Source organism: Eretmochelys imbricata, chromosome 3 (assembly GCF_965152235.1).
Source record: "Eretmochelys imbricata isolate rEreImb1 chromosome 3, rEreImb1.hap1, whole genome shotgun sequence".
In the NCBI taxonomy this organism is placed as follows: domain Eukaryota; kingdom Metazoa; phylum Chordata; order Testudines; family Cheloniidae; genus Eretmochelys; species Eretmochelys imbricata.
This window is the reverse complement of record NC_135574.1, coordinates 177,205,004-177,230,199: the sequence shown is the minus strand read 5'-3', so window position 1 is coordinate 177,230,199 and position 25,196 is coordinate 177,205,004. Positions and strand designations below refer to the sequence as shown.

Here is a 25,196-nt window from a genome sequence, read left to right as displayed (position 1 = left end):
ACCTCGGGGATGGGCAGGGCCACATTAAAAGGGGCTGCTGTGCTCAATATGTCAAATAGGGTGTCGGAGGGTTCCGACAATACCTTGGCATCCAGACTTAGATTCGCTGCCACTCTTAAGTAGCTCGTGGTGAGCTTTGACACCCTCCTGGGGAACCACGTGGGAGGGCCCCACCACTGTCTCATCAGGTGAAGAGGATAAGGAGGCGGGCACAGGGGAGTCGACCACCTCCATTTCCCCTGCTGGGGGAGCCTTGGCCGAGGCTGGCTGGCCCTAGGCACCCTGCTCCAACTCCTCTTTTGAGTCTGGGGGTGAACGGGAGACTGTCACCGATTGCTTCTCAGATGTCCCTGAGACCGACTGCTGCACATGCTCCGATATCTGAGGGAACCCCCACAGATTTCAGAACTGCCACAGAGCCAGCCACTGGCCCTGAGGCCACACGTTTACTGGCAGTCCCGGGGGAAATCCCAATGCCATTGGTGGGTGATGTGGGCCTGGGCACACTGTGACCTCCTTGCCTTCCAAGTCTGAGGAGGAAGAGACTTGTCCAGAGGACCAGAGTGGTACCGCTGCCGCCTCCTTGCCCTTTCCATGCTGGCTGTCTCCGTGCTCTTCCCTTGGGGACTGGTGCCGGGATGTCAGAGCTCGGTGCCATGCCTCTGGTGATGGCGCTCGGCGGATCAGGGATGGTAGCCCGGTGATTGATGCCTCACTCTGGGAACGGCGCCATGGCTCCGGTGACTGGGTATGTGAAGATCTTTGTCTTGATTCCAGAGACCAGCGTCAGGCCTCTGGAGAGGCGTACCATCGATCCGGAGACCGGTGGCGTGACTCTGGGGACCGGCATCGAGACTCAGGGGATCGGTGCCGCGAGTCTGGAGAATGACGCGGATGCTCAGGAGACCTCTGCTGGGCCTCTGGGGACTGGCAGCATGCCTCAGGAGGTCTGCGCCAGATAGCCGGTGATCAACAGTGGTATTACGGAGAGCAGTGCCGGGAGCTCTGGCAGGCCAGCCAGCTTGTGTTGGAGGGACGATAGCGCGGTTCTGGAGACTGCTGGAGGAATACCGCCTACAATGGTGCTGGGGAGCGGTGCTGCGGACATGGGGATTGTTGCAAGGGCCACAGGGCTTGCCTCTCAAGCAGGCAACTTCTCTCGCACGTGTTGGTGGCACCAAAAGGGACAATATGTCCTTAAGCAGCTTGAAAGGCTCCAGCGTGGACGGCACTGCCAGGTGCTGGGTGCTTCTTCCACTTCCCGGGGTGGCAGGCGGGCCCCAGAGGGGGCTCGACAGATCAGATGGTGATGCTGAAACCTGGCTGTGCTCCGGTGGGGATGAGCTGCCCCACGTGGGTCATTGCTCGGCTCCAGCTTTCTCCTTTATGGGACATGGGAGGCCGCTCTCTCCCAGTGTGTTTCTTCTGCTTCTTAGCAAGCACTGGTGATGGGGACAGTGGGGTGCTCCCCACTGATGCAGAGGTGCTTGGAGCAGAGTCCAGTCTGGCCAGCTTGGAGGCCGATGTGAGGGCCCACTCCATAAGGAGCACTCGAAGCCGAACGTCCCGCTCCTTTTTGGTTCGCGGCTTAAAATTTTTACAAATGCGACACTTGTCACTTATGTAGGTTTCCCCCAAGCACTTCAGACAGCTTTGGTGAGGATCGCAGATGGTCACAGGTTTTATTAATGCTCACCATGCTTGAAGCCCGGAGACTGGGGCATGCCCCATCTCTGGGCTAAGTCCCATTGGGGACTAACTTTTTCTATACTTACATTAAGGGAACTAATAAGAACTACACTGGAAACTACTCTCAACAACTATAAATAGCAAAAAATACTGGAAAGCACACTGGAATAGTCAAAAACTTGCTGAGGCAAGGGGACGTTGCAGCACCGTCACTGGCGGTAAGAAGGAACTGAAGGGGGCGGGTTGGGGGCAGCGGCACCCCTTATACAGGCGCATATGTCGTCCACTCCAAAGGATGCCAGAGCTAGTCCCCTATGGATACCACTGAGGGAAAATCTTCTGGCACCAGAGCATGTGGCGAGAACATACACCTCCAATGGAATGGACATGAACAAGCACTCAGAGATTGATGACTTTCATTTTGCATAGCACACACCTGGTATGCTAATCTTTGACATTAATGTTAAAAAAATTTAGTGTCTGTACATCTGGGTATAAGTGCTTAGATTATCCACACATACAAAGTTTGTTTTAAAAGTCATAAGATACATATAGATAAGATACATATATAGTGCATAATCAGCAATAACCCACATTTAGGTGAATTTTAACAATACAGTTTAGATATTGTACCCCAGTATTCAGATTCTATCACTCATGAAAAGTTGTCGAGAGTTTTCATTGTGGAAAGCAATATATATTAATGAGTGAAGATTGTCCCTCAGTAATAGAGAATTTAGGGTACATTGTCTATTTAGAAAATACAATCCATGAAGGAAGTATTTCAGTTACTTTCCCGACTGTGCTTCTCATCAGAACTCCAGCTTATCCCTCCTGGTATTGCTGATGTCCTGTGATATGTTCATGTAGATGTCCCTCGACCACCTTATGGCATCTAACACCATGAGTTGCCACATCAGCCAAGCATAGCGCTGACTGATTCCACATTCTCTTAATACTTAGAAAACAATATGAACCTAACTTTTTACTGGCATCAACTATACTGAACAGGCCTGTCTGAGGTTCAAGAAATTAGTACAGATGAACACTCACGTAACAGGACAAAGACAGTGCGTCAACTGCAGAGCCATGCAAACTACAAACCTAACAAATGCAAGAGCTATTAATTGACATATAAACTAAATTACAACCAAAGGCGCACACAAAGCTCCCCACCCCCACAAAAAAACCCAATTCTGGCCTCCAGCCCATGGGAGAAAGAAATAACTGAAGGATAGTTGGAGCCATAGTCCCATATATGCCTTCAGTCCCCTACTGTTCTGCTCAGCGAGAAGACATGCATGCAACTCCACCCACTGCTTTCTAAAGGCTTCATGTGTATCTCCCTGGAGGGGAGCTGTAAACTGACAACACTAGAGAAGATGACATTCTCAGAGTCTGACATTTTTCTAGCCCACTTAAACAGTGGCTAAATATAGCAAAATACAATTCTGCAAGCTGTTTGTTCACAGAAAGGATGAAAGGCTTTTGCCAGTCACCATCTTTTTATTCAAAATCATGTATTGTTTGTGTATAACCATTATTCACTGAAAAAAGTTGTCAGTGTGACTAGCAGACATAGGTTTTGTTTGGCCTATGTTAACAAACCTCTTTTTCTCTGTAGCATCTCTTAGCTGCTGGTTCTCCTTCAGATTCTTCAGGTTTTCCAATAGTTTGGAACTCCTCTAGCTCCAGAGCCTTCTCTTTTGCACTCTCTATTACATGCTTTGGAAAAGCAGCAAGCTCTGCTACATGTATTCCAAAACTCTGATCACAGACACCTGGAGAAAAATAAATAAAGTCAACTCTCAGGAAAAAGTATTTACAATGACTAACAGATCATAAAAACAAGCCCTGCAATATTTCTCTTTTTGAGAAGGGAGTGATATGATTTAGGTCCTCCCAATATTTCTTGACTTACAACCACTTAGTTTATGTTTGATAACATCCTAGGAAATGTGTTATTTGCTTACATCCCTGCATAGAATAGTGCAAAGAAAGTAGATAACATTCCTTTAAGTTACAATAATTTTTGTCTTCAGTCTGTTAGTACTATTTGTAATTGCTTTAAAACATTTTTCTTTCCTCAATTTCACCCAAGCATTTTGGTATGGAGCTCTGCAGCATATAATTAGCTATGCCAAGATATAAGTCCAAAAACACACACAAAGCTATGAAGAAACTTGGAGGTTTATTTGTATACATTTTGATGGCTGGTACATCATGGCATATTCCTTTAATCTCAGACTTTAAGGCCCACAGGAACCATCATGATCATCTAGTCTGAGCCTCCTGCACATCGCAGACCATAGAACCTCATCCACTCACTCCTGTAATAGGCCCCTAACCTCTTGCAGAGTTACTCACAGAATCATAGAATATCAGGGTTGGAAAGGATCTCAGGAGGTCATCCAGTCCAACCCCCTGCTCAAAGCAGGACCAACCCCCAATTTTTGCCCCAGATCCCTAAATGGCCCCCTCAAGGATTGAACTCACAACCCTGGGTTTAGCAGGCCAATGCTCAAACCACTGAGCTATCCCTACCCCCTCAGGCCCTCAAAACTTGATTAAAAGACTTCAACTCAAAGACGCCACTATTCTAGTTCAAACCAGCAAGTGACCCATGCCTCACACTGGTAAGGAAGACAAAAATCCTCCAGGGTCTCTGCAAATCTGACCTAGGAGAAAATTCTTTCCAAATTCCAAATATGGTGATCAGTTAGACTCTGAGTTTGTGGGTGAGACCCACCAGCCAGAGACCTAAGAAAGAATTCTCAGTAGTAACTCATGGCTTGTCTACATTGGCAATTTACAGTACTGCAACTTTCTCGCTCAGGAGTGTGAAAAAACACCTCCGAGCGCAGGAAGTTTCAGCGCTGTAAAGCGCCAGTGTAAACAATGCCCCTCGTAAACAGCGTGCCACAAAGCAGCACTTTAGCGTTGCTAGTGTAGACTAGCCCTCAAAGCCCTTCCCATCTTGTTGGTGGCCAATTTATTTCCATTTGTTCTTGTGCCAAGATTGGCCGTTAATTTAAATAACTCCTCTCCCTACTTGGTGTTTTCTCTCTATACATACATCAGAGGGATAATCAGATCTCCCCTCAGCCTTTGTTTTGTTAGGCTAATAAAGCCAAACTCCTTAAGTCTTCTCTTGTAAGTAGGGTTCTCAATTCCTCCGATCATCCTAGCAGCCCTTCTCTGAACTTGTTCCAGTTTGAATTAATCTTTTTTAAACAATGGAAAACAGAACTGCACACATTATTCCACATGAGGTCTTATCAGTACCTTCTACAATGGTAATAACTCTTCCCTCTCTCTACTGGAAATACCTCGCCTGATGCATCCTAGGATTATATTAGCTTTTTTCACAGATAAAAGAAAAGGAGTACTTGTGGCACCTTAGAGACTAACAAATTTATCTGAGCATAAGCTTTCGTAAGCTACAGCTCACTTCATCGGATGCATTCAGTGGAAAATACAGTGGGGAGATTTATATACACAGAGAACATGAAACAATGGGGGTTATCATACACACTGTAAGGAGAGTGATCACTTAAGATGAGCGAATACCATCAGGAGAGCGGGTTGGAGGGGGGGAAGAACATCTGACGTTCTTGTCAACTGCTGGAAATGGCCCACCTCGATTATCATTACAAAAGGTTTTACAGACTAACACAGCTGCTACTCTGAAACCAATTTTTCACAGCTGTGATTTACCAATACACCCAGGTCTTTCTTCTCCTGTGTCGTTTCCAACTGATAAGTCTCTAGTTTATAGCAAAAATTCTTGTTGTTAGTCCTTAAGTGTATGACCTTGCACTCTGAACTATTAAATTTCATCCCATATCTATTGCTCCAGTTTTCAAGGTCATCCAAATCTCCTTGGAGGATATTGTGGTCCTCCTCCTTATTGGCAATACCTTCCAACTCTGTGTCATGTGCAAATTTTATTAGCACATTCCTACTTCTTATGCTAAGATCGTAACTGAAAATATTAAAGAAGATTGGTGCCAAGACTGATCCTTGAGGAACTCCACTAGTAATCTCTCTTCAGCCTGGCAGTTCACCTTTCAGCATGACCCATTTTAGTCTCCCCTTTAACCAGTTCCTTACTCCTCTTTTGATTCTCACATTCATTTTAAATATGGAACTATCAGATGCTTTACTGAAATCCAGGTAGATTCAATCTACTGCATTTCCTTTGTCTAGAAAATCAGTTATCTTCTCAAAGAAAGATCAGGTTGGTTGGGCACAATCTACCTTTAATAAAAAACATGTTGTATTTTACCTCAATTACTGTTTAGCTGTAGGTCTTCAATTATTTTTCTCTTTCAAAATTTGTTCTAAGGCCTTGCATACAATTGAGGTGAAACTTTCGGTCCTGTAGTTTCCTGAATTAATTTTTTTCTCCTGTCTTAAATATAGGTACTATATTTGCATTCTCCAGTGATGCAGTACCCGAGTTTATGGATTCATTAAAAATCCTTGCTTTTGGGCTTGCAACTTCATTTGCCAGTTCCTTTTAAAAAGGGCAAAACCTTTTTCCTAGATATGAATTGTTGCAGAAATAAGTTAGCCAATACCTTCAGTGATTACGCCTCCACACATTGAACCATTTGTTAATTAAGACATACGTATCCGGAGCTTACGGTTTTATTTCTTTTTACTATCTTACTGAACTGTTCTGCTAAACTCTAAACACCTATCCTCCCCGTAGAAATAGGTTCCAATTGTTTGCTCTAAAACAAAATTATAAGGCATGAAATATGCCAGAGTAGTTATAGGTAGTATGTTAATTAGAAAAATGCAGAGCTGTGAAATTTGGGAAGGGTTTCTCCTTTTGATAATCCAATATTAAAAACAAGACAAAAAGCTTTAATTTGTGTTGTAGAACTATGTTTGGGGATCAAAACAACTCTTTTCATTACCAAAATATACTGATTTTCATCTGTATTCACCCAGAGATGCAGCTCTCTGTAGGTATCCGATTTCAGAGAGAAATGTACCAAATCATTAGTGATGGCTAAGAACAGCTTGAGACCTAGTATCAGAATAGGAAAGGTAGTTTCAGGTCTTTTTGCAGGAAAGGCTCCCTCTTCTTCTCCCACGGCATCTGATAGTTTTATCTTGTTCACCATTTAAAAGATCTTACCTTTCTTGACACGATAAAGCATAGTCAGCATCTCATCAGTGGTTAGTGCTGTAACATGTAAATTATTCACAGTTGGCACTTGGTTAGCAAGTGCTGTCAGTTCATGAAAATGTGTGGCAAACATACAAAAGGCACAAATTTTGCTGGCGATATATTCTGAAATAGCCCATGCCAATCCAAATCCATCATATGTTGAAGTTCCTCTTCCCAACTCGTCAATGATTATTAAGGAATTTTCAGATGCTGTCCTAAAAATAAAAACATTTTTTCAAAGTTTAGATACTGTAAGTGCTCTGAAATTCAAAATTTAGTCTAATGCCAAGTACAAATAGCTAATTGTGTACACACACAGAAAAAGAAATGAGATTATGCAAGAGACATGTTTATCAGACTCACATGACAATGTGTGAATGAAGATGAGCACTTATTAAGTATAACACTTAAGCTGTCCTTATCTAGGAGCACAAGTATCTATGGTGATAGATTAGATATTTTCTAAGTAATAGAAACAAAAATGGTACAATATAAAGAAATCCTTTGAAGTAGCCTCATCCCGCTTTGATGAAACAACGCAGGTACAACTCTTACCGAAGAATTGAAGCAGTTTCTAACATTTCCGCCATGAAAGTTGAGACACCTTTCAACTGACTGTCTCCTGCTCCTACCCGAGCCAGGATACAATCCACAATAGTCACTTCTGCTGAGTCACATGGTACAAAGCACCCAATTTGGGCCATAAGAACTATCACTCCAGCCTGGCGAATGTATGTTGATTTCCCTCCCATGTTAGGGCCTAAGAAATGAATTTTGACAAGAAATTAATAAGTTAGCTTCCTCTCCTTGGTACATTGTGTATAGCTTTAAGGGATTCTTCAGCTTAATGGGTCTGAAGCTCAATTTAACCTAAAACTGATATTTTAAAAACTTCTTCCTCCCTATATAACCAACAGCTGCAACAAGTAGCACAGCTTCATGGACAGACTTGCTTGCAACTGCAAATACTTGACTGCAGTTCTTCCTAAAGAAGATTTTTTTTAACCCAACTTCTCAAAAATATGAGCAACAATCTGAAGCACATGTACATACCTGTAAACTAAAGCAAAGGTAGAAGGGTTTAATTTTATGCTCATCAGTCTTGATAGTGTTTCCTTTCAACAATGAATGCAGTCTGTTTTAAGTTACAAGATCAATTATTTCCTCCACAATCTGCTCCATATAAAACTATTTTTAAAAATGATTTATTAAATGAAGGAAACATCAACTGTAGTTAGTGAATTGGTGATTGTTTCTGGTCATCTAACTTGCTCCGGAGCTTTTGAAAATCCTACTCGACACCTATCTGCATCTTTAGGTGCCTATATACACACACACACACACCCACCCACACACCTTTGAAAATCTGGCTCCATGTCCCTCAAGTTTTCAGAATTAACAGACCTCATCCTCCCCCACCTAATTTTTATTAGTAGACTGGAAGAGGAAAACAGGCTCTCCTGATTTTTCAACATCCAGTCAGTTTCTCATCTTTGAATTAACTCCTCCAAATGAAGAAAAACATTCTCTGCGCCTGCTAGACAAACAAACCAGAATTTGAGGAGGGCTCATTGCTGCAGCACTTCTTTATGTGCATGATTGTAAGAGATTATAGTAAGTTTAGGCCTTAACATCGGTTGTCAACTTCAAATTTAAACAGATTTTAAAAATAGAACTGTTTAATTTACATTCCCCCCCACCCCACCCATACACACTTTTTAAACCATCAATTTTTATCCACTCTGGTAACAGAAGAGTATGAAGGTATAGCAGATTATTCATATTAAAGATGAACTTTTACAGGAAATGTACATATATATACAGTGTAAATACTTTTTAGACAAACTACACATCTATACACTGTATAGAAACTACACTGTCTGCTGGACATATTAAAATATATTGCTCCTGTAAAGCCTGCCTGTAAAGTAATCCACACTTACACTATTAATGTGACGTTTATACATCTCCACTGATAAGTCACATTAGCAACAACTTCTGAACAAGGACTGTAGACAAAATTTTCAAGTAGAATGACCTATCTAATTATCATAACAAGAATGGCAATATAATGCAATGAATTATGATGCTTTTCAAGTTAGATCCTGTGATCTTTCAAGGCAGAAACCACGGTTTCCTCCATGTATGTACAGTGGCAATCATGCTGTTGGTGTTAAGAATGATTTCACCTTATAATTTGTTACCAAAACAAGAATTTATTATATCACTAATTTATTAAGTCATACTACCTTTTAAAGTAGTCCACTGTACGTTAATTTAACAGAGAAATTTAACATTCCCTTAAGTGTTAACTTATAACTCTGACTCAAGCGTATTGCAACTCCACAGAAATCGTGAACACGTACACGGTCGTCTTTTAAAGTGTTATGGGATTTACTAATGTTTAGTATTTATTTATAAATATCTTGTGTGACCTCTCTCTCCTGTACCCTAACAATCCTGTTTAAATGTTACCAGACCCCAAATGCCATGACCAGCATTCCCACAAGCGCACCTCTACTAAAATCATGCAGACTAGTCATTTTGAAGACTGCTGAGTCCGTGTGTATGAAGTACCCAGCACAGAAGGAAACATTTTATAAGTACATCATGGCCACTTTTTGTTCTAAAACACATGCTCATTAACCATAACCATCACAAAAATAAAGCGGTGCTGAAACTGGCCTATAAAAGCCAGTCTCATCTTTTTTTCAAAACCTACCCCAAATGCCAACACTGGTATAAGTAAATTACTAAATGGTCTCTTTCCTCCCCTCCCCCACCTATAAAGCACTGAATGGTTTTGATAGACTTATTTTTTAAAAACATCTTCCACAAGAAATACTTCAAAATTGACATTGCTTCTTGAGTTTAAATGAAAACTGAAAATATTGCATATAAATTAGTTTTTACCAGTAATAATATGGAACATCTGCTTGCCCTTCTCAAAGTTAACATCATTGGGGATGAATGCTATGTCATCTTGAACTTCAATGCAAGGGTGCCTGGAACCTTTCAACAGAATCCTTCCTTGTCCCTTTTCCAGAATGACCGGACGTACGTATGGCACAGGTGCTCCATTTGATACATGAGCAAAACTGACGACAGCATCTAACTGAGCTATCACATCATTCATTGTCTGTATTGGCTCTACATATCCTGTTTTAAGAAAAGCAGAACAATTCATCTATAACTGTACTGAATTTATATTTATAGAAATAAAAAACAAGGGAACTTTTAACATAAATTTGAACTAAAATAGGGTAAGTTCTTTAGGGCAGGGACTGTCCCTCCTTTTGTGTTTGTCCAGCACACAGCATTTTGTGGACACTATGAAAAACAAAAGACTGCAATTTACAATAAAACTGCATGGAAAATCTCAAATCAGAGTTCAACTTATCCTTCACATACTTTCCACTCAATTACTATGATCTGGTCACAAAATTCATGTTTTTTTAATTAAATTTTGCTTTAAAGCAAATATGGAAACCAATAATGAAGACATTTTTGATAAATAACTCCATTCATTTTGCAGACCACCTATTGCAGATGATAGTGACAAATCTGAACTGAATGAATTGTATGTGATAATACAAATGTGTACTTGGCTGCTTAAGTGACAAATCACCACACACCATATTTGAAGCGAGAGTTAAGACGTCATGATGTGATTCCTCCACTTGGGCCACAAAGATAAGATGCTCTCAGTCTATAATAGGGAGGAGGCATGCCCATTACTAATTGCCTCTTACTGGCATTAGAGAAGGGGGGAAGCTTATTTTAATATGGAAAAATAGATGGTCAGAATGACAATGTAGCTGGAAATATTTTCCTCCCACACAATCTCTGATGACCACTATTTGGATGTGTTGCGAAAACAAGGTCGAGTGAGAACATATATTGTGCAGTTATTTAAATTCTATAACCTGTGTTAATAGCATTAAATGTTTGTTGGGGGTGTTTATAGTGATTGAACTACAAACCTGTAATTACTTTAATATTTACAAGTGATATAACATGTCAAAAGAAGTGACTAGGGCAGTGCAAAAAAATTTCATTCCAGAACATTCTACCAGGCAATCTTCACTGGGAAATTAGAACTCTCTCACTGGGTTTTAACTAGCTCCACTGACATCTCATTGAACAGCAGGGTACAGAACAGCATGAAGGCTTTTTTTTTAAAAGATCACTTCCAATTAAGAATTGTATACCCAATCCAGACTGTAGAAAGTTTCTTTATTGTATTGCTTCCACTGAAGGAAGACAGAAAAATTATGTTTAAATATAGGATTATACATCTGTGGGCTTGTGTTAACACACCAGTGAAGTCTTCAAATGAGTCAAGAGAGACCTACTTTTATGTCTGCTGGATGTTTATTGTAGAAGATGCCATTTTTACAAACCTCCTAATTTGCTTTCACGCAGCTGCACCATGTATATTAAAGCAAAAGACATAACGAATAGCTACTGCATGATGCAAACTATGAAAATACGATCCAATCAAGCCAAACGAATGCTGGCTTTGCAATGTGTGAGTGAATTCTATACATAGTAGTGTATGCAAGCGGCCACTGCAACTGACTATAGTTAAGCAAATGAATACAACAGAAATTGAGAATAAAAGTTAAACAAGCTTTATGCAAAAAAATCATTATGGGGGATTTTGCTGCCTTTAACTCCAGATATAAGTAAACAAAATGTAATATAAAACTTCAGTGGAGAGCAAGAGATTCAGTCGTCTTCTAAACATTTTGTATTTCTTTAATTATGGTACCCAGATACAGAATAGGACCTACAGTTCCTATAATCTGGAACAGTTTATGTGGCAGAATGAGAAATCTTGAGTAATTTCCATTTCTTTTTCAGCATCATATCTGTGCTTAACCATCTATTCCCAAAATATATTTGCTGTGAGAGACAAGCTAAAGAAAGAAAAACCATTAGGACGAGGCTGCTGCAACAGACTGGTCTCAAGTACGTGACGGTTGCTACACACACATGCACCTACTGTAGTTCTACAGAGTGTGAAACACACGTGGGTGCTGCAATGCTAATTGATTATTTATCCCTCTGCACCTAACATTTTTGCCTCCTATCAGCAGCTTTTTTCCTCGTTACTCATTCTCCCTTTTATGCACTTGCAAGTTTACCAATTATTATTCAAAACCCACTGCAAAGCCAGTTCTTAGGAGCAGTGCTTCACATAAATAATTACCAGCATTTCTTTGATCGACTTAAAGCAGTCAAGAAAGTATTCATAAAGACACAGAACGCTTATACTGTGTTGCTTTCTACAATTTTCTTTACTATTCTTTGGCTTAAAGATGCAGAACTGTCAGCTCTTTCCTTACTGGGCTAGTGGCTCATTTAAATAAAGCTTGCTTAGCAGCATTTTTTTCTTCCCCCCTAGATTTGGGATTTATGTCCACGAGCTTTTTAATTTGTCCCCTAAAGATTTAAGAATTGCTTTGCATGAAACTACGCTTCCAGGTAAGTTATAACTCTTCATCCAGGAATATTAAACATTTTGGACACCTGAATAGGTGACCAATCCATTTTCAAACAATTTGGGAGTTAAGGGACTCGTGCTTGAAACCAACTGCAAACAACAGATCATTGTGTATACAGGAAAAAAAGAAAGATTATAGTAAGTTCTCCAAACATTTCAGCTCATTTCATTTGTTAACAGAGCCCTATTTACCTGAAGCAATATTAATGATTTCTTTAACAATGGCTTCCTGAGCCTCTTCATACTCTTCTCTGCTTCTTACGTAGTCTTCATTGAAGGAGCTCAATTTACTGTGAACAAAATCACAATATTTCAAGTTGATGTTCTCTCAGTCTGTACTACCATTTGCTACAATACATCACTTTTTGTTTTTTCAGTTAATGGCAAGATATTGTCCTGGGTGTTCAACTTGGGGAGGACAATCCAAAAATCAAGATGCAGAACGTCTAAGGTTATGTTGGTCTGAACAAATGGATCAGAGTTTAGACTACAGTCCAACAGAAGATCACTGCTGTGACCCTAAGCAGCAGTTTAATGTGTCTGTACACTGCTATTTTTAAAATCTAGCAATGTACCTGTTTGCTATGTGTGTGTGTGATGAGAATGGATTTATTTTTTAAAAGGACAGAAGCAGAACTGAACTTTGGCTACCCTATAATGAACTGAGATGTGTGGAAGATCTGATGGGGGAAAACCTGACACTGAGCAAACTGATTTGTCCAAACACGTAGAGAGGTCCATATTAGAGCTGTGCACAGTTGAAGAAAGCAATGTATACTATGAGAAGTCTACCTTTTTCATTCATAAAGTCTCAAGTAGCTACTACACATTATGAACAATTCATAGTCTTCAGATAAGGTGGATTCAGATGGATGTGTGATGCTGGCAGATCAGGAGACAGCTCATTCCAAGGCCCCTAGGCTTCAACTGAACATTCACAAATGCATAGCTGAAAACCAGTCTGGCTCACCTGTATGTTAGCATTGTTACAACAGGTATTAGGTTTATGAAAACATGTTTAGTGTTAGACTTTATGAAATGCTTGTAAATTGATGCAGGCAGTAATCTCACATATCTGCATCCCATGTTATAAGGTAATATTTACGTGTTTGCTCTGAAACTGTAAACCCCCAGGGTCAAGAGAGAAGCACTAGCATGTGCTAAATACTAGTTCACCACAGGAAGTATTATTTCCTGTCCAACAAAAGAAGGCCCACAGACACCAGACAAATCATTGTGGAACACCAAAGGACAAGACTTCATTGATTGCTCCCCCCCACACCTATGAAGAGGAGATGTGCATGGGGACTTGTCAGATCAGCTTGAACTCTGCGGGAAGGGAATAAAAATCCCTGACAGGAACAAACCGCTTCTCTTCACTGCCTGGACTTGGAAGGTGCAAGATTTCTAAGCATACACAAGGGATCCCCAGTGCTTGGCCTGGGTTAACCCTAGAGGACTTATAGAGCTTGCATATTGTAGCAGCTTCCAATACACACACAAATGAGTTAATCTTAGGTTCCAAAGAGTATGTTTACTTGCTCTAACCTTGTAAATAACTTATTTCTTTTTCTTCGTTAATACATTTTTAGTTAATTTATTATAGAATTAGCTACAATTGTCGTCCTTGGAGTAGGACCTAAAGTACAACTGACCTGGGCTAAGTGCCTGGTCCTTTGGGACTGAGAGTAACCTGAATATTTGATTTTTGATATAAGGGACCATCTATCACAACAGCAAGCTTATCTGGGAGGCAAGATAGACTGGAGTACCTAAGGGAACTGTCTGACTCCATGTTAAGGCTACCGCAGTGCCTGAGGAATTCACACTTGGTAATTCGTTGGTGAAATCTATGTGTGCCCTCCTCCTTAACAGTCTGCCCTGAGGTTGGTGCTCATGCTCCTGAGCCACTCCAAGCAGCTTCACAACATGATGTTCAAACAAATATATATCTACATACAACTCTAAGCTACCTTTTAATCTCCGCTCTCCAGGTTAGGTTCTATGGGGCCGTATAGGAAAGCATGCACTGCGACTATGCCTATTCTATGAATAGAGGAGATTCAGCTCCATGACTGTCATCTCAGTCTATCTGGGTGCCTTTATGCACAACAAAAATGTTACAAAAAAGTTCAGTTTTTCTAAGGGATTCTTTTCCCTTGTTAAATTTAGCATCTTCAATAGCTGATTAACAGTATTTAACATCAATTTTGGATTGTGAAGTGAAACAAGATTTAGAACAACTAAGAGCACAAAAGATAACTGCTTTACATTTTAGGGATGTTTTGAAGATCATTGTAATCTTTCAATCAAATTAATGTTTATTTCCTCATTCTTGTTTTGATCATCTACACAAATGTACAAAACAAACTAAGCCAGCATATTTGGAAAGGCCAAGATGCAAGAAAATTAATTAAGCACTAGAGGACAGAAACGATTACCTCAAATAGCAGCATATAAAATTCAGGGATAACTAGAATTTGCTGTATTCTACAACAGCCTGCAAGAATGCCTTCACTGCAGCTGTTACTATGGTCAATTGCAGCCAAATCATCCAAGAGAAATGGACTGAAATCAAAGCAGCAAAAATCTATAGCAGTATACAAGGGGAACGTGTGGTCGTGACAGCCATGCCTGCACCAGCACTCCCTTCCCTCACGCCTATCTCAACAACATTTCAGTCTGTGAGCAGAATGATTACACAGAAGAGGGGGAAACCAAGCAATTCAGTATGTAAATAGGCTACTCCTGGGGGCATTCTGCAACAAAAAATTAAAAATTCTGCAGATGTTGTCAAAATAACACTGCATAATCACACCAGTTTCAACTACTTTGGTAATTTATTTCAAAATACCTGTCGGCAAGTAAGTCTATAACAATACAGACGGGCAAAAATTCCCCCAGGAGTAGAGAGTTAAAGAAACCCCTATGACAACCCAGTTCCTGTTTCTCTTCCCCATTCCACCCCCATCCAGAGCCCAGATGGGGGGGCTAGACAGCCACAACCCCTCCCCCCCAATCCAGCCACAGGGCCCCCCCCAGCCAATACACCCAAACCCACTCCCCCACCTCCCCACAGAGCCCAGCCACGCTCCCTGGCCCAGATACCTGTATCCCATCCCCCCAACCCCTGCCACGGGGCTCCCCCTTGCCCAGATACCCCCGCCCCCTCTCCCGCCCAGAGCCCAGGGATACAGAGGGAGAAACAGTCTGATGCTGGGTCCCAGGCTTGCTCACTGTCTCCTTCCCTCAGGGCGTGCTTGGAACTGCAGCTGCCAGGAACCCTCTACCTCCCGCCCCCTCCCCCCCCGTGGTGTCTTCTATGTGCGAGCTAGACTCTGCCAGGTCCAGCTGCCCCTAGTGGTGGCTAGCAGGACTGCAAACCATTTCTTGGGGGGTGGGGGGGGGAGGGAAATTCTGCATGCAAGTTAATGCAAAATTCTGCATTGCGCAGTGGTGCAGAATTCCCCCGGAGTAATATGCTAACAGTATTTTTCTGAAAGACGACCCCCATAGGTCTACACAAAAAGGGATGAATTAGCATCTCAAAACAAACAACTGAAAAGATGAATTATGTTTGCCAAATACCTGTTTGTGAATTTCACACCATTCTTCTGGGTATCTAAGATCTTATATTTTGCATTGTTCCGGAGAACTTTTTCTTCCCGGCAGGTAATTCGGAAGTAATGTCCTAACTGTGAATTGGAGTCCAGTTTGATGTTCTTGCCAGCTTCCAAGCCTTTTCAGTAGGAGGAAGGTGGGGAAAGAAAAGAGAAATGAATGATTTCACCATTAGAAATACATGTCACCATATTATCCCTATTCTCTGAATGCTGCCTGTCAACTGGGTTGCCATTTAAATGATATTGGGCACGCCATGTTCCATGTTCTTGTCTTTGGTGCTACAGATAGGAAACATCTGAACTTTATTCGGAAATGTATTGCTCACCTCCACCATTAATTCAGTAAACCATCAAATGGCACATTTATCTAACTCAAAGCTCCATCCTGCTGCTGGATACAAAATAAGCATCACATCATAGAATCATAGGACTGGAAGGAACCTCAAGAGGCCATCTAGTCCAGCCCCCTGCACTCATGGCAGGACTAAGTATTATCTAGACCATCCCTGACAGGTGTTTGTCCAACCTGCTCTTAAAAATCCCCAATGATGGAGATTCCACAACCTCCCAAGGCAAATTATTCCAGCGCTTAACCACGCTGACAGCTAGGAAGCTTTTCCCTAATGTCCAACCTAAACCTTCCTGGCTGCAATTTAAGCCCATTGCTTCTTCTTCAGCAATTAAGAGGATTAATTTTTAACAATTAACAATTTTTCTCACTCCTCACTCCTTTTCCCTCCATATTCAACTAAGACTTAATATGATGTGTACAAAGCAAATTACAAGTATTGTCTATACAACTATCAGTATAGAACAGCGGTTCTCAGACTGTGGGTTGGGAACCCAAAGTGGGTCGCGAACCCATTTGAATGGGGTCACCAGGGCTGGCTTAGGACTTGCTGGGGCCTGGGGCTGAAGCCGAAGTCTGAGCCTCAAAGCCGAAGCCTGAGGGCTTCAGCACTAAGTGGTGGGGCTCAGGTTACAGGCCCCCTGCCTAGGGCTGAAGCCCCTGGGTTTTGGCTTTGCGCCCTCTCCGCCCAAGGTTGCAGTGGGGGAGGTTTAGGTTGGATATTAGGAAAAACTTTTTCACTAGGAGGGTGGTGAAACGCTGGAATGCGTTACCTAGGGAGGTGGTAGAATCTCCTTCCTTAGACATTTTTAAGGTCAGGCTTGACAAAGCCCTGGCTGGGATGATTTAATTGGGGATTGGTCCGGCTTTGAGCAGGGGGTTGGACTAGATGACCTCCTGAGGTCCCTTCCAACCCTGATATTCTATGATTCTAAGGTGGTGGGGCTCGGGCAGGCTCAGACTTCAGTTCCCCCTCATAGGGTTCTGTAGTAACTTTTGTTGTCAGAAAGGGGTCACGGTGCAATGAAGTTTGAGAACCCCTCATATAGAGCTAAGCTCATTTGTATTAAAAGAGCTGCTTATCTCAATTGATACATGCTTCTGGAGGTGGAAACCCCAGTTCCACTCCTAGCCAATCAAGTCTTTTGCTCCCTTTCATCCAGGTATTTTGTTTAGAAGCACAAAGTAAAAACAAGTTTGGTTTACTTGTGTCCCAAAAACCAATCAAAGTAGCCAGAAATAAGTTTAGTTCCATTTTTGGAAAACAGCAAACTAAGCAGAGTTTCATTCACTCAAGTAGTCGACTAACTAGATGATCTATAAAGAAAAACTGAATATTCTGATAGCAGTGTGTGTGTAGGGTACATCTGGAACCTCCAGAAGAAGCAGCAGGGACACATGAGCAAAACCATGATGTAAATATAAAACTAATTTAGATTAATTTATTTTGTCAGTTACTTACCACTTTATTTTCATTAAAAGAGATCATTTAATTATTGATCAGTGTGAGATTTGCACTGACTGTACACACAAGAAATTGTAGTCTTTAAATCTTTAATTCTGCTTAATAGAATTCTGTATTCCATTTTATATGCACCTTCATACCACAGAAATGGGCATTTCCAGAATGGACACCCATAAGAATAGATAAGGACAGGATATTTGAATACACATTCCCCAAGGATCTTAATAAAAATAAAATCAGTGGAGAAGGCTAGACACAGTTACAGTAAATAAACTCTGTACAACCCTGTAATAGGTATGCAGCAACTGGGTAAACGTTCTGAAACACCATCTTTCACAAAAAGCAATTTGGACATAAAGCTGCTTGTTACTCTCCATGTACCATACTAAATAACACCATTAAAATCATCCAGCAGTCTAACAAATAATTAAATAATTAAACTAAAGATAAAAATACCTTACTCTTAAATGGTCAGTAGAGCTCAAAGCACTTTATGAAGAAAGTATTCAAGAGAGTTTTACCCCACCGTACCTAGTTCTCTGGCTGCAGTCTTTAGAAGAGACTGCATGCTCTCCTCTAGTTTGTTCATCTTCTCTCTCAACTCTGTCAGATTAGGATCAAAAGAAGCCTTCACAAGGAATTCATGATTTTCCACCTACGAAAAGAAGAATGAGAATGAATATAACTATTTTGATTGCTGCATACATTTGTTATGCAGATATTCAATGTTTTTACATTAGTCATTTAGTTTGATTTGGTTTAATAGATTTTGTTCAACATTTCATAATTCAGTATTGTTTGTGTCAGATTATATTCTTAGCTGGTGAGAGTTTAGCTGAATCACATACAAAGCCTGGTAGCGCTCCCCATCTGGCTGGACACTCTGCAGGCTGCTGTGTTTGTCACTGGGTCCCATGTACGCTAAGCTTTTTGAATCTAAACACATTCTAAGCATTATCCCATGCTAGAGTGTCCCTCCTGAGACCTGGCACCCTGTGCTTCAACTGCCTAGCCCCTGGGAATAGTGTGGTCTCATCAGACTTCCCCATAGCTTAAATACACCTTTTCCCAGAACTCCAGCCTCATGGGAACTCTGGGTTTACAGTTACCTCTTTAGGGATATGTAGTGTTCTGCATTTTCAGTTTTTACCTATTTTCACGGAAAAATTACCCATTTTTTTATTAAAGGAATTCGGTTTTTACTGATTTACACCTGTTTATCAATCCACTCAATTTTTTTTCAGGTACTTATTTTTGTTAAACACTGCGTGTTGTGTCCCGCAGCTCTGTGATTCAAGCAGTTCCAACATAATACACAGAACACACACAAAGTGGTGGCTGGAAAATCAAACAAACAATATTAATACTGCACTACAATAGGCTCACTGCTCGGCTATTTTTTTGTATCCATTTAGCGCAGTACTGAATTCAAACCAGAAATCCTCCACAGATAAAGATGAGGTAAAAAGGTAAACATGGGGCGAAAACACAAATCTATGCCTGAATACCAACAAGAAAATCAGTGCTTAGAAATTTCCAAGAAAAGTAAAGACAGGAACGAAGAGAATGCATTGCACTGCAAGTATTACAGCACTGAGGTCAGTGCTCACACTAACAGAATAAAGGAGCCTGTCGAAAGCAAGAGACCCAAGAAGCTTAAAGAAGAAAGTGAGCTTTCAAAGTTCCAAGATCAAAGATCCATTTAGTCAGCTTACTCTCTCTGACCTTGGCTGGTCCTGCAGTTAAACAGGACCACCCACTACAAAAGCATGCACATTTCTCTCTCCTTACCTAACAATAGTGCTCAAGCAAAACTACTGGACAGGTAGCCTACACTATCCTGACTATAGTTTTTCCACCCCCAGATCTGAAAGCTGTGCACCAAGAAAGCTTTCCTGCACTGAACTTGGTGAAAAAAATCCTGCATCTGGATTGACTACCACCTGCCTGACATATCAAGAAGACCGATCCATTCACCTACAAGAACGGGAGCCACATCACAGAAACTAATTTCACACAGACCAAACAGCTACGAGGAGCTACAGATTCTCGTCCCCTGCCAACTAGGACTACACACAGACTCACAAATTAAAGGTTGAAAGACTCCCATGTTCCATTTCAAACCAAATCCAGTTCCCCCCTTCTGCTCCAAAGCCAGTAATCACAAAAAGGCAAAACATGAAAATAAGTTTTCAGCATTTATATCCATAGACACCTAGAGGTGTGTATCCCAGTTTGCACTGCTTCCAGTAAGAGTCTGTAGGAGCCAGCAAATTGATTGCTTACTCCAACTCCTGTAAACAGATCTGTTATCACCTGTGCCACTTTCAAGTATTTGAAGACTATACTCAACTATCCTTCACTAGCAGATGCTGAAACAGAACTGTTACATTTGACCACATTCTCCAAGGTAAGCTGATTAAGCTAATATTTAATGTTTTATAAACCTTAACTGTGAAAATTGAACTGACTAGATGATGCAGCTTATTAACAAACACACACAAAGGAGTTCCTAAACTATTTGGTAAAAAAACCAACCAAACAAGCAAAAAAACCAATCAATCATATCTGCCATTCCGGATAAAACTTTTCAGAATAATAAAATAATCAATCTATTATCCCAAAATAGAACATTGGAAAGTTTAAACTTTAATTTTTTTACAAACTGTAGCCCTAACTGTATTTAGAAAAGTTGCCCAACACAGAAGCTATTCTCTTCTCCTTCACCAAGTCTCTCTTCATTCCATGTGCAGCTGCCAATCTGGTGTGAGAAATTTTAGAAAGAACATGTGGAATTGTGAATCCCAATAGTTTTCAGACATTAAAATGCTTTTTATGGCAACATTCTGCCATATGACTATGGAAAAATCCACCAGAACCTAGGAAAACACTGAAGGACTGGATTTATTCTCTCCTGGGCTTCCCATAAGAGCAGGAATAAAAAGTCAGCCACCATCACCATGCACACATTTTCAGCTTTAAGAGCACATCAATGATTTTTTCATTGTTGAAATGGATACTGAATTCTAAAATAAAGGATTCTCCTATTCCAGTATAGCCAAATGTCCACCTGGCTTCAGAGATTAAGGAGTACAAACATGCAGTTAGTTTCAATGGAATCTGCCATAACAGATCAAAGATTTTGATTTCCATTCCGGGCATGGAACAGTAGATGAATAACAGTCATGAATGGACAGATTGCTGTATCAAACATATACCAGGGCATTCCCTTACACCATCTTCTGCTTTTGCACATTGGGCTACCCACATTTGCCATCCTTGCCAGTCAACTGCCCTTCTCTCCAAATCTTCCCATTTCATGTTGAGGTGCTTGATGTTGTTCAGAATTGTTCCTTTCCACGTTATTCAAAGTTTTCCTCTCTTTCTTCCTGCATTTTCTGGCTTCCATTCAAGGGCAGTATTTGGTGACCGCTTTTTCCATTTTCAGCACATGTCCCAACCACTGATGTCTTCTGTAGATTATTTGTGAGAGGGTGCCTTATCCAGTAATTTTTCTGACTTCATTTGTCTTCTTATCTCTGTATGTTATTCCCAATATTCTTCTCAGACATTTGTGATTAAATGCATCCAGCTTTTGCATATCTTTCTTGGTAAATTGCCATGTCTCACTGCTATATATTCTGATGGCGATAACAATTGCTTTGTTCACATTCAATTTTGTCTTGAGGGAGATGTTTTTGAGTTGCCAGATGTTTTTGAGTCTTCCAAATGCAGCATTTGCCTTCCAGTTTCTTCTTATTTCTGCGGAACTAGTACCATATTGGCTGATGGTACTTCCAAGATCCGTAAAACTGTCCACCTTTTCCATTTTCTCTTCAATTTTGATTTCTGTCCCTGTAGTCCCCATTAATATGACTTTACATTTTTTTGCATCGTATCTCAAACCTTTCTCCATTACTTTTTACTTTGTTTGTGCATTTTTGTAGTCCGTTGGCATCTTCACTGATAAGAGCAATGTCATCAGCAAAGTCTAGATCAAATAGCCATGAGTTGTTCCATTTTAAGCCATATGTATCTCTGTCACATTGTTTTAATCCACATGCATTCACTTACCAGGGCATTAGACTGAATGCAAATCTCCTAACTCAGTGCTGACTAAACAAGAGAAGAACTAGCTAGCCCCCTCCCATCTCACCCCCCGCATCCCACCCAAAAAAGCCCTTTTTTCAGCTTGCCAAGATTTAGTTTTCTCAGGACTGCTGGTGTATATTAATAAACACTCCGACACATTTGGCTATGTTAAAAATGTACATGGGCGGATAATAAATAAGATACAGCTCAAATGCTGCAAACACTTAAGTAGGTACATATATTTACCCATTACTAATTAAAATCTATTCCATTTGGATCCCTCTAGGCAATGCTGTAGTCTAATACACTCTTTGTACATGTACAGAGCATCAAGCCTATGGAAAAAAGTGATAACTAATCAAATACAGGAATGGAAAAAGAGTTATCCAGTTACCAATATTTATTACAGCTATTTAAGTGAATAAGTCATTATTAGGACTGCAAATATATATGCTGCTTTTCAAATAGTCTTCTTTGATACCTACCCCAGAAAGCTTACTCTGAATGGATTACTGATCAAACTTGGTTGCTATGACACCTTGTAATTCTGTCATACCTTATTCTCTATTAGACTCAGCCATTATAGTTAAATCCTATAAAAACCTAACAAAATGCAAAGCCGGAAGGCATAAATTTTAATGCTCATACTGAGGAAAGGTTATTGTTCCAGTACAACCACAGCTGGCAAATCAACAACCATTTTAATTAACTCCTATGACTTGAAAACAAATCCCACATAGTGCATTTTATAAGGTGCTACTACAAATATCCAATTCATTATTTTGTTTAGCAGAAGTGCAATAAAAACATTTACATCAAGTTGGAATGTGATTTGAAGGGTAAGAGCTTAGCACAGTTGTTGGAAAAGAACAGAAGATGTCCCAAGGCATAAAACTAAATCAACAGATGGTCTCCAACTAGTGTAAGGTTATAAATCTCTATTAGCATATATTGTAAATTCTAGGATTTTTGTCAATCGACCTGTCTTCCTTCAAACAAAGAGTGAAAGCCAATTATTAAGCTATACCATCAAAACGGCACACAGATGAAAAAAACCCTGACTAAATCTTGGGTGCTCGGGGGCAGGGCAGACCAGGGGCGCCATGGTGCTGGGCAGCAGCGTGCAGCCTGGGACCCCCACTGCTGCTTGGGGGGGGAGGGGGGTGGGTGTTTAGCAGGGCTGGCAGGCTCCCTACCTGGCTCCACACGGCTCCCCGGAAGTGGCGACATGTCCCTAGGCGCAGGCGCAGCCAGGGACCTCTGCATGCTGCCTCCACCCTGAGTGCTGGCTCCGCAGCTCCCATTGGACGGGAACCACAGCCAATGGGAGTTGTAGGGGCGGCGGCAGTGCACGGAGCTGCCTGGCCATACCTTTACCTAGGAGCCGAAGGACGTGTTGCCGCTCCCAGGGAGCCCCCCGTCCCTGCAAGGTAAGCACCACCCAGAGCTCCAACCCCCTCCCCAACCTCCTGCCCCAGCCCTGAGCCCCCTCCCACACCCAAACTCCTGCTGCTGCTGGGGGTGAGGGAGGTGTGGTGGCCTAAGACTGCCTGAGCAGCGGCTGGTGCAGCTGACCTAAGGGCTTCCTGAGCTGCTCACGCGGCGCCCGGGTCAGCCACACCGGCCTCTGCAGAAGCCCCGGAGGTACCAGAAAGTCATGGAATCTGTGACTTCCGTGACAGACTTGCAGCCTTAATTATCAGTAATAAAAGCTTTTCCTGAAATGACTGAAAAAATATATTGTGAACAGAATATTAATATATAGTACTAACCACGTGGGGAAATTAGTGACATCTATGAATCATGTTTGCTATTTTACACTTCAAAAATTACCGTTACAGAAATGCATAGGACCTATTTTAGTGAAAGGACATGAAGATGTCAACTCTGAATTTTCAGGACTGTTGAACATAGTCTACAATAAATCGCAACTGATTATTGCCACTTACTTTCAGAAACAGACCAAAAGGTCAGGGTTTTCTCTCTCAGAATCAGAAGCGTTGGGTTGGAAGAGACTTAGAGAAGTCCTCACATCCAGCCCCCTGCACTGAAGCAGGACCAAGTAAATGTATACCAACCCCGACAGGTGTCTGTCTAACCTCTTCTTAAAACACTCCACTGATGGAGATTCTACAACCTCCCTTGGAACCATATTCCAGAACTTAACTACACTTACAGTTAGAAAGTTTTTCTTAACGTCCAACTTAAATCTTGCTTGCTGCAGACTAAGGCCAATATTTCTTGTACTACCTTCAGTGAACATGGAGAACAATTGATCACCAAACTATTAGTAACAGCCCTTAACATATTTGAAGACTTATCAAGTCCCTCCCAATCAGTCTTTTTTTCTGAAGACTAAACATGTTCACTTTTCTGAACCTTAAGAATTTGATTTGAAAAACTAACCTTTTTTTAAAATCATTTCTGTTGCTCTCCTCGGGATTCTTTCCAGTTTGACTGCATTTTTCCTGAAGTATGGAGCTCAGAACTGGACACAGTACTCCAGCTGAGGACAACCGCGCCCTGTGTCTTACATACAACATTCCTGTTAACGTATTCCAGAATACAAGCCTTTTTTGCAACAGTATCACACTTGACTCATTTATTTTGTGATTCATTGTAACACCCAGATCCTCTCCTGTAGTACTACCATCTAGCTATTCTCCATTTTATAATTGTGCATTTGGTTTTTCCTTCTTAAGTGAAGTACTTTGCACTCGTCTTTATTGAATTGCATCTTTCAAGTCTTCCTCAGTGATCTGACATAAAATAGAAAGTTTTGCCAAAAATCTTAGACCTGTGATCTATGGTATCTTACAATGAAGTTATGTAACAGTTTAACAAAAGTTAATACAGGTTGTTTTTTTTCTTCATAAGAAAAAGCTTCTCTATGCTGGGAAGGAAAGTTAACTTTTATATCTGGATAAATTATTTGCCACAGAGGCAACTTATTAGCGATGCACACTTGATTCAATCAAACAATGCTACGTGTACTTGACATTACAGCAGTAGAGAAAAGTATCATGAACTGGTCACATGCTAGAATTACGAGTCCTGGAACAGGTTCCCTGACAGCACCAAAACTACGGGATTTAGAAACACTTCACAAGTGCCAATTAGTGGTTCTACACAAGTCTCTGTGGAAAAACAGTTTCAGAAGGTAATTATTTATATGTCCATCCAGGGACAAGTGACTTAAGAAATGCAGAACAATTGTTATTGACAATTATTGGTCAGTAAACAGATGTAGAAGTCACACAGTATTCAGGCTACAGGACGAACAT

The 25,196-nt window shown here is 41.0% G+C and overlaps 1 protein-coding gene across 2 annotated transcripts in view; it reads right to left on the bottom strand.

Annotated features, from left to right (window-relative positions):
• MSH2 (mutS homolog 2) overlaps positions 1 to 25,196 on the bottom strand; it is a 94,830-nt gene that overhangs the window by 5,626 nt on the left and 64,008 nt on the right. The window contains exons 9-15 of one of the 2 annotated variants that reach the window (XM_077813883.1): positions 18,352 to 18,475; positions 15,972 to 16,122; positions 12,576 to 12,673; positions 9,788 to 10,033; positions 7,430 to 7,634; positions 6,842 to 7,089; positions 3,298 to 3,470 (exon numbers count right to left, since the gene is read on the bottom strand). In XM_077813883.1, the coding sequence (XP_077670009.1) occupies positions 3,298 to 3,470; positions 6,842 to 7,089; positions 7,430 to 7,634; positions 9,788 to 10,033; positions 12,576 to 12,673; positions 15,972 to 16,122; positions 18,352 to 18,475 (1,245 nt within the window). Of the gene's footprint in view, positions 1 to 3,297; positions 3,471 to 6,841; positions 7,090 to 7,429; positions 7,635 to 9,787; positions 10,034 to 12,575; positions 12,674 to 15,971; positions 16,123 to 18,351; positions 18,476 to 25,196 lie in introns of those variants that run through there. The other variant, XM_077813884.1, reaches the window with a different exon arrangement.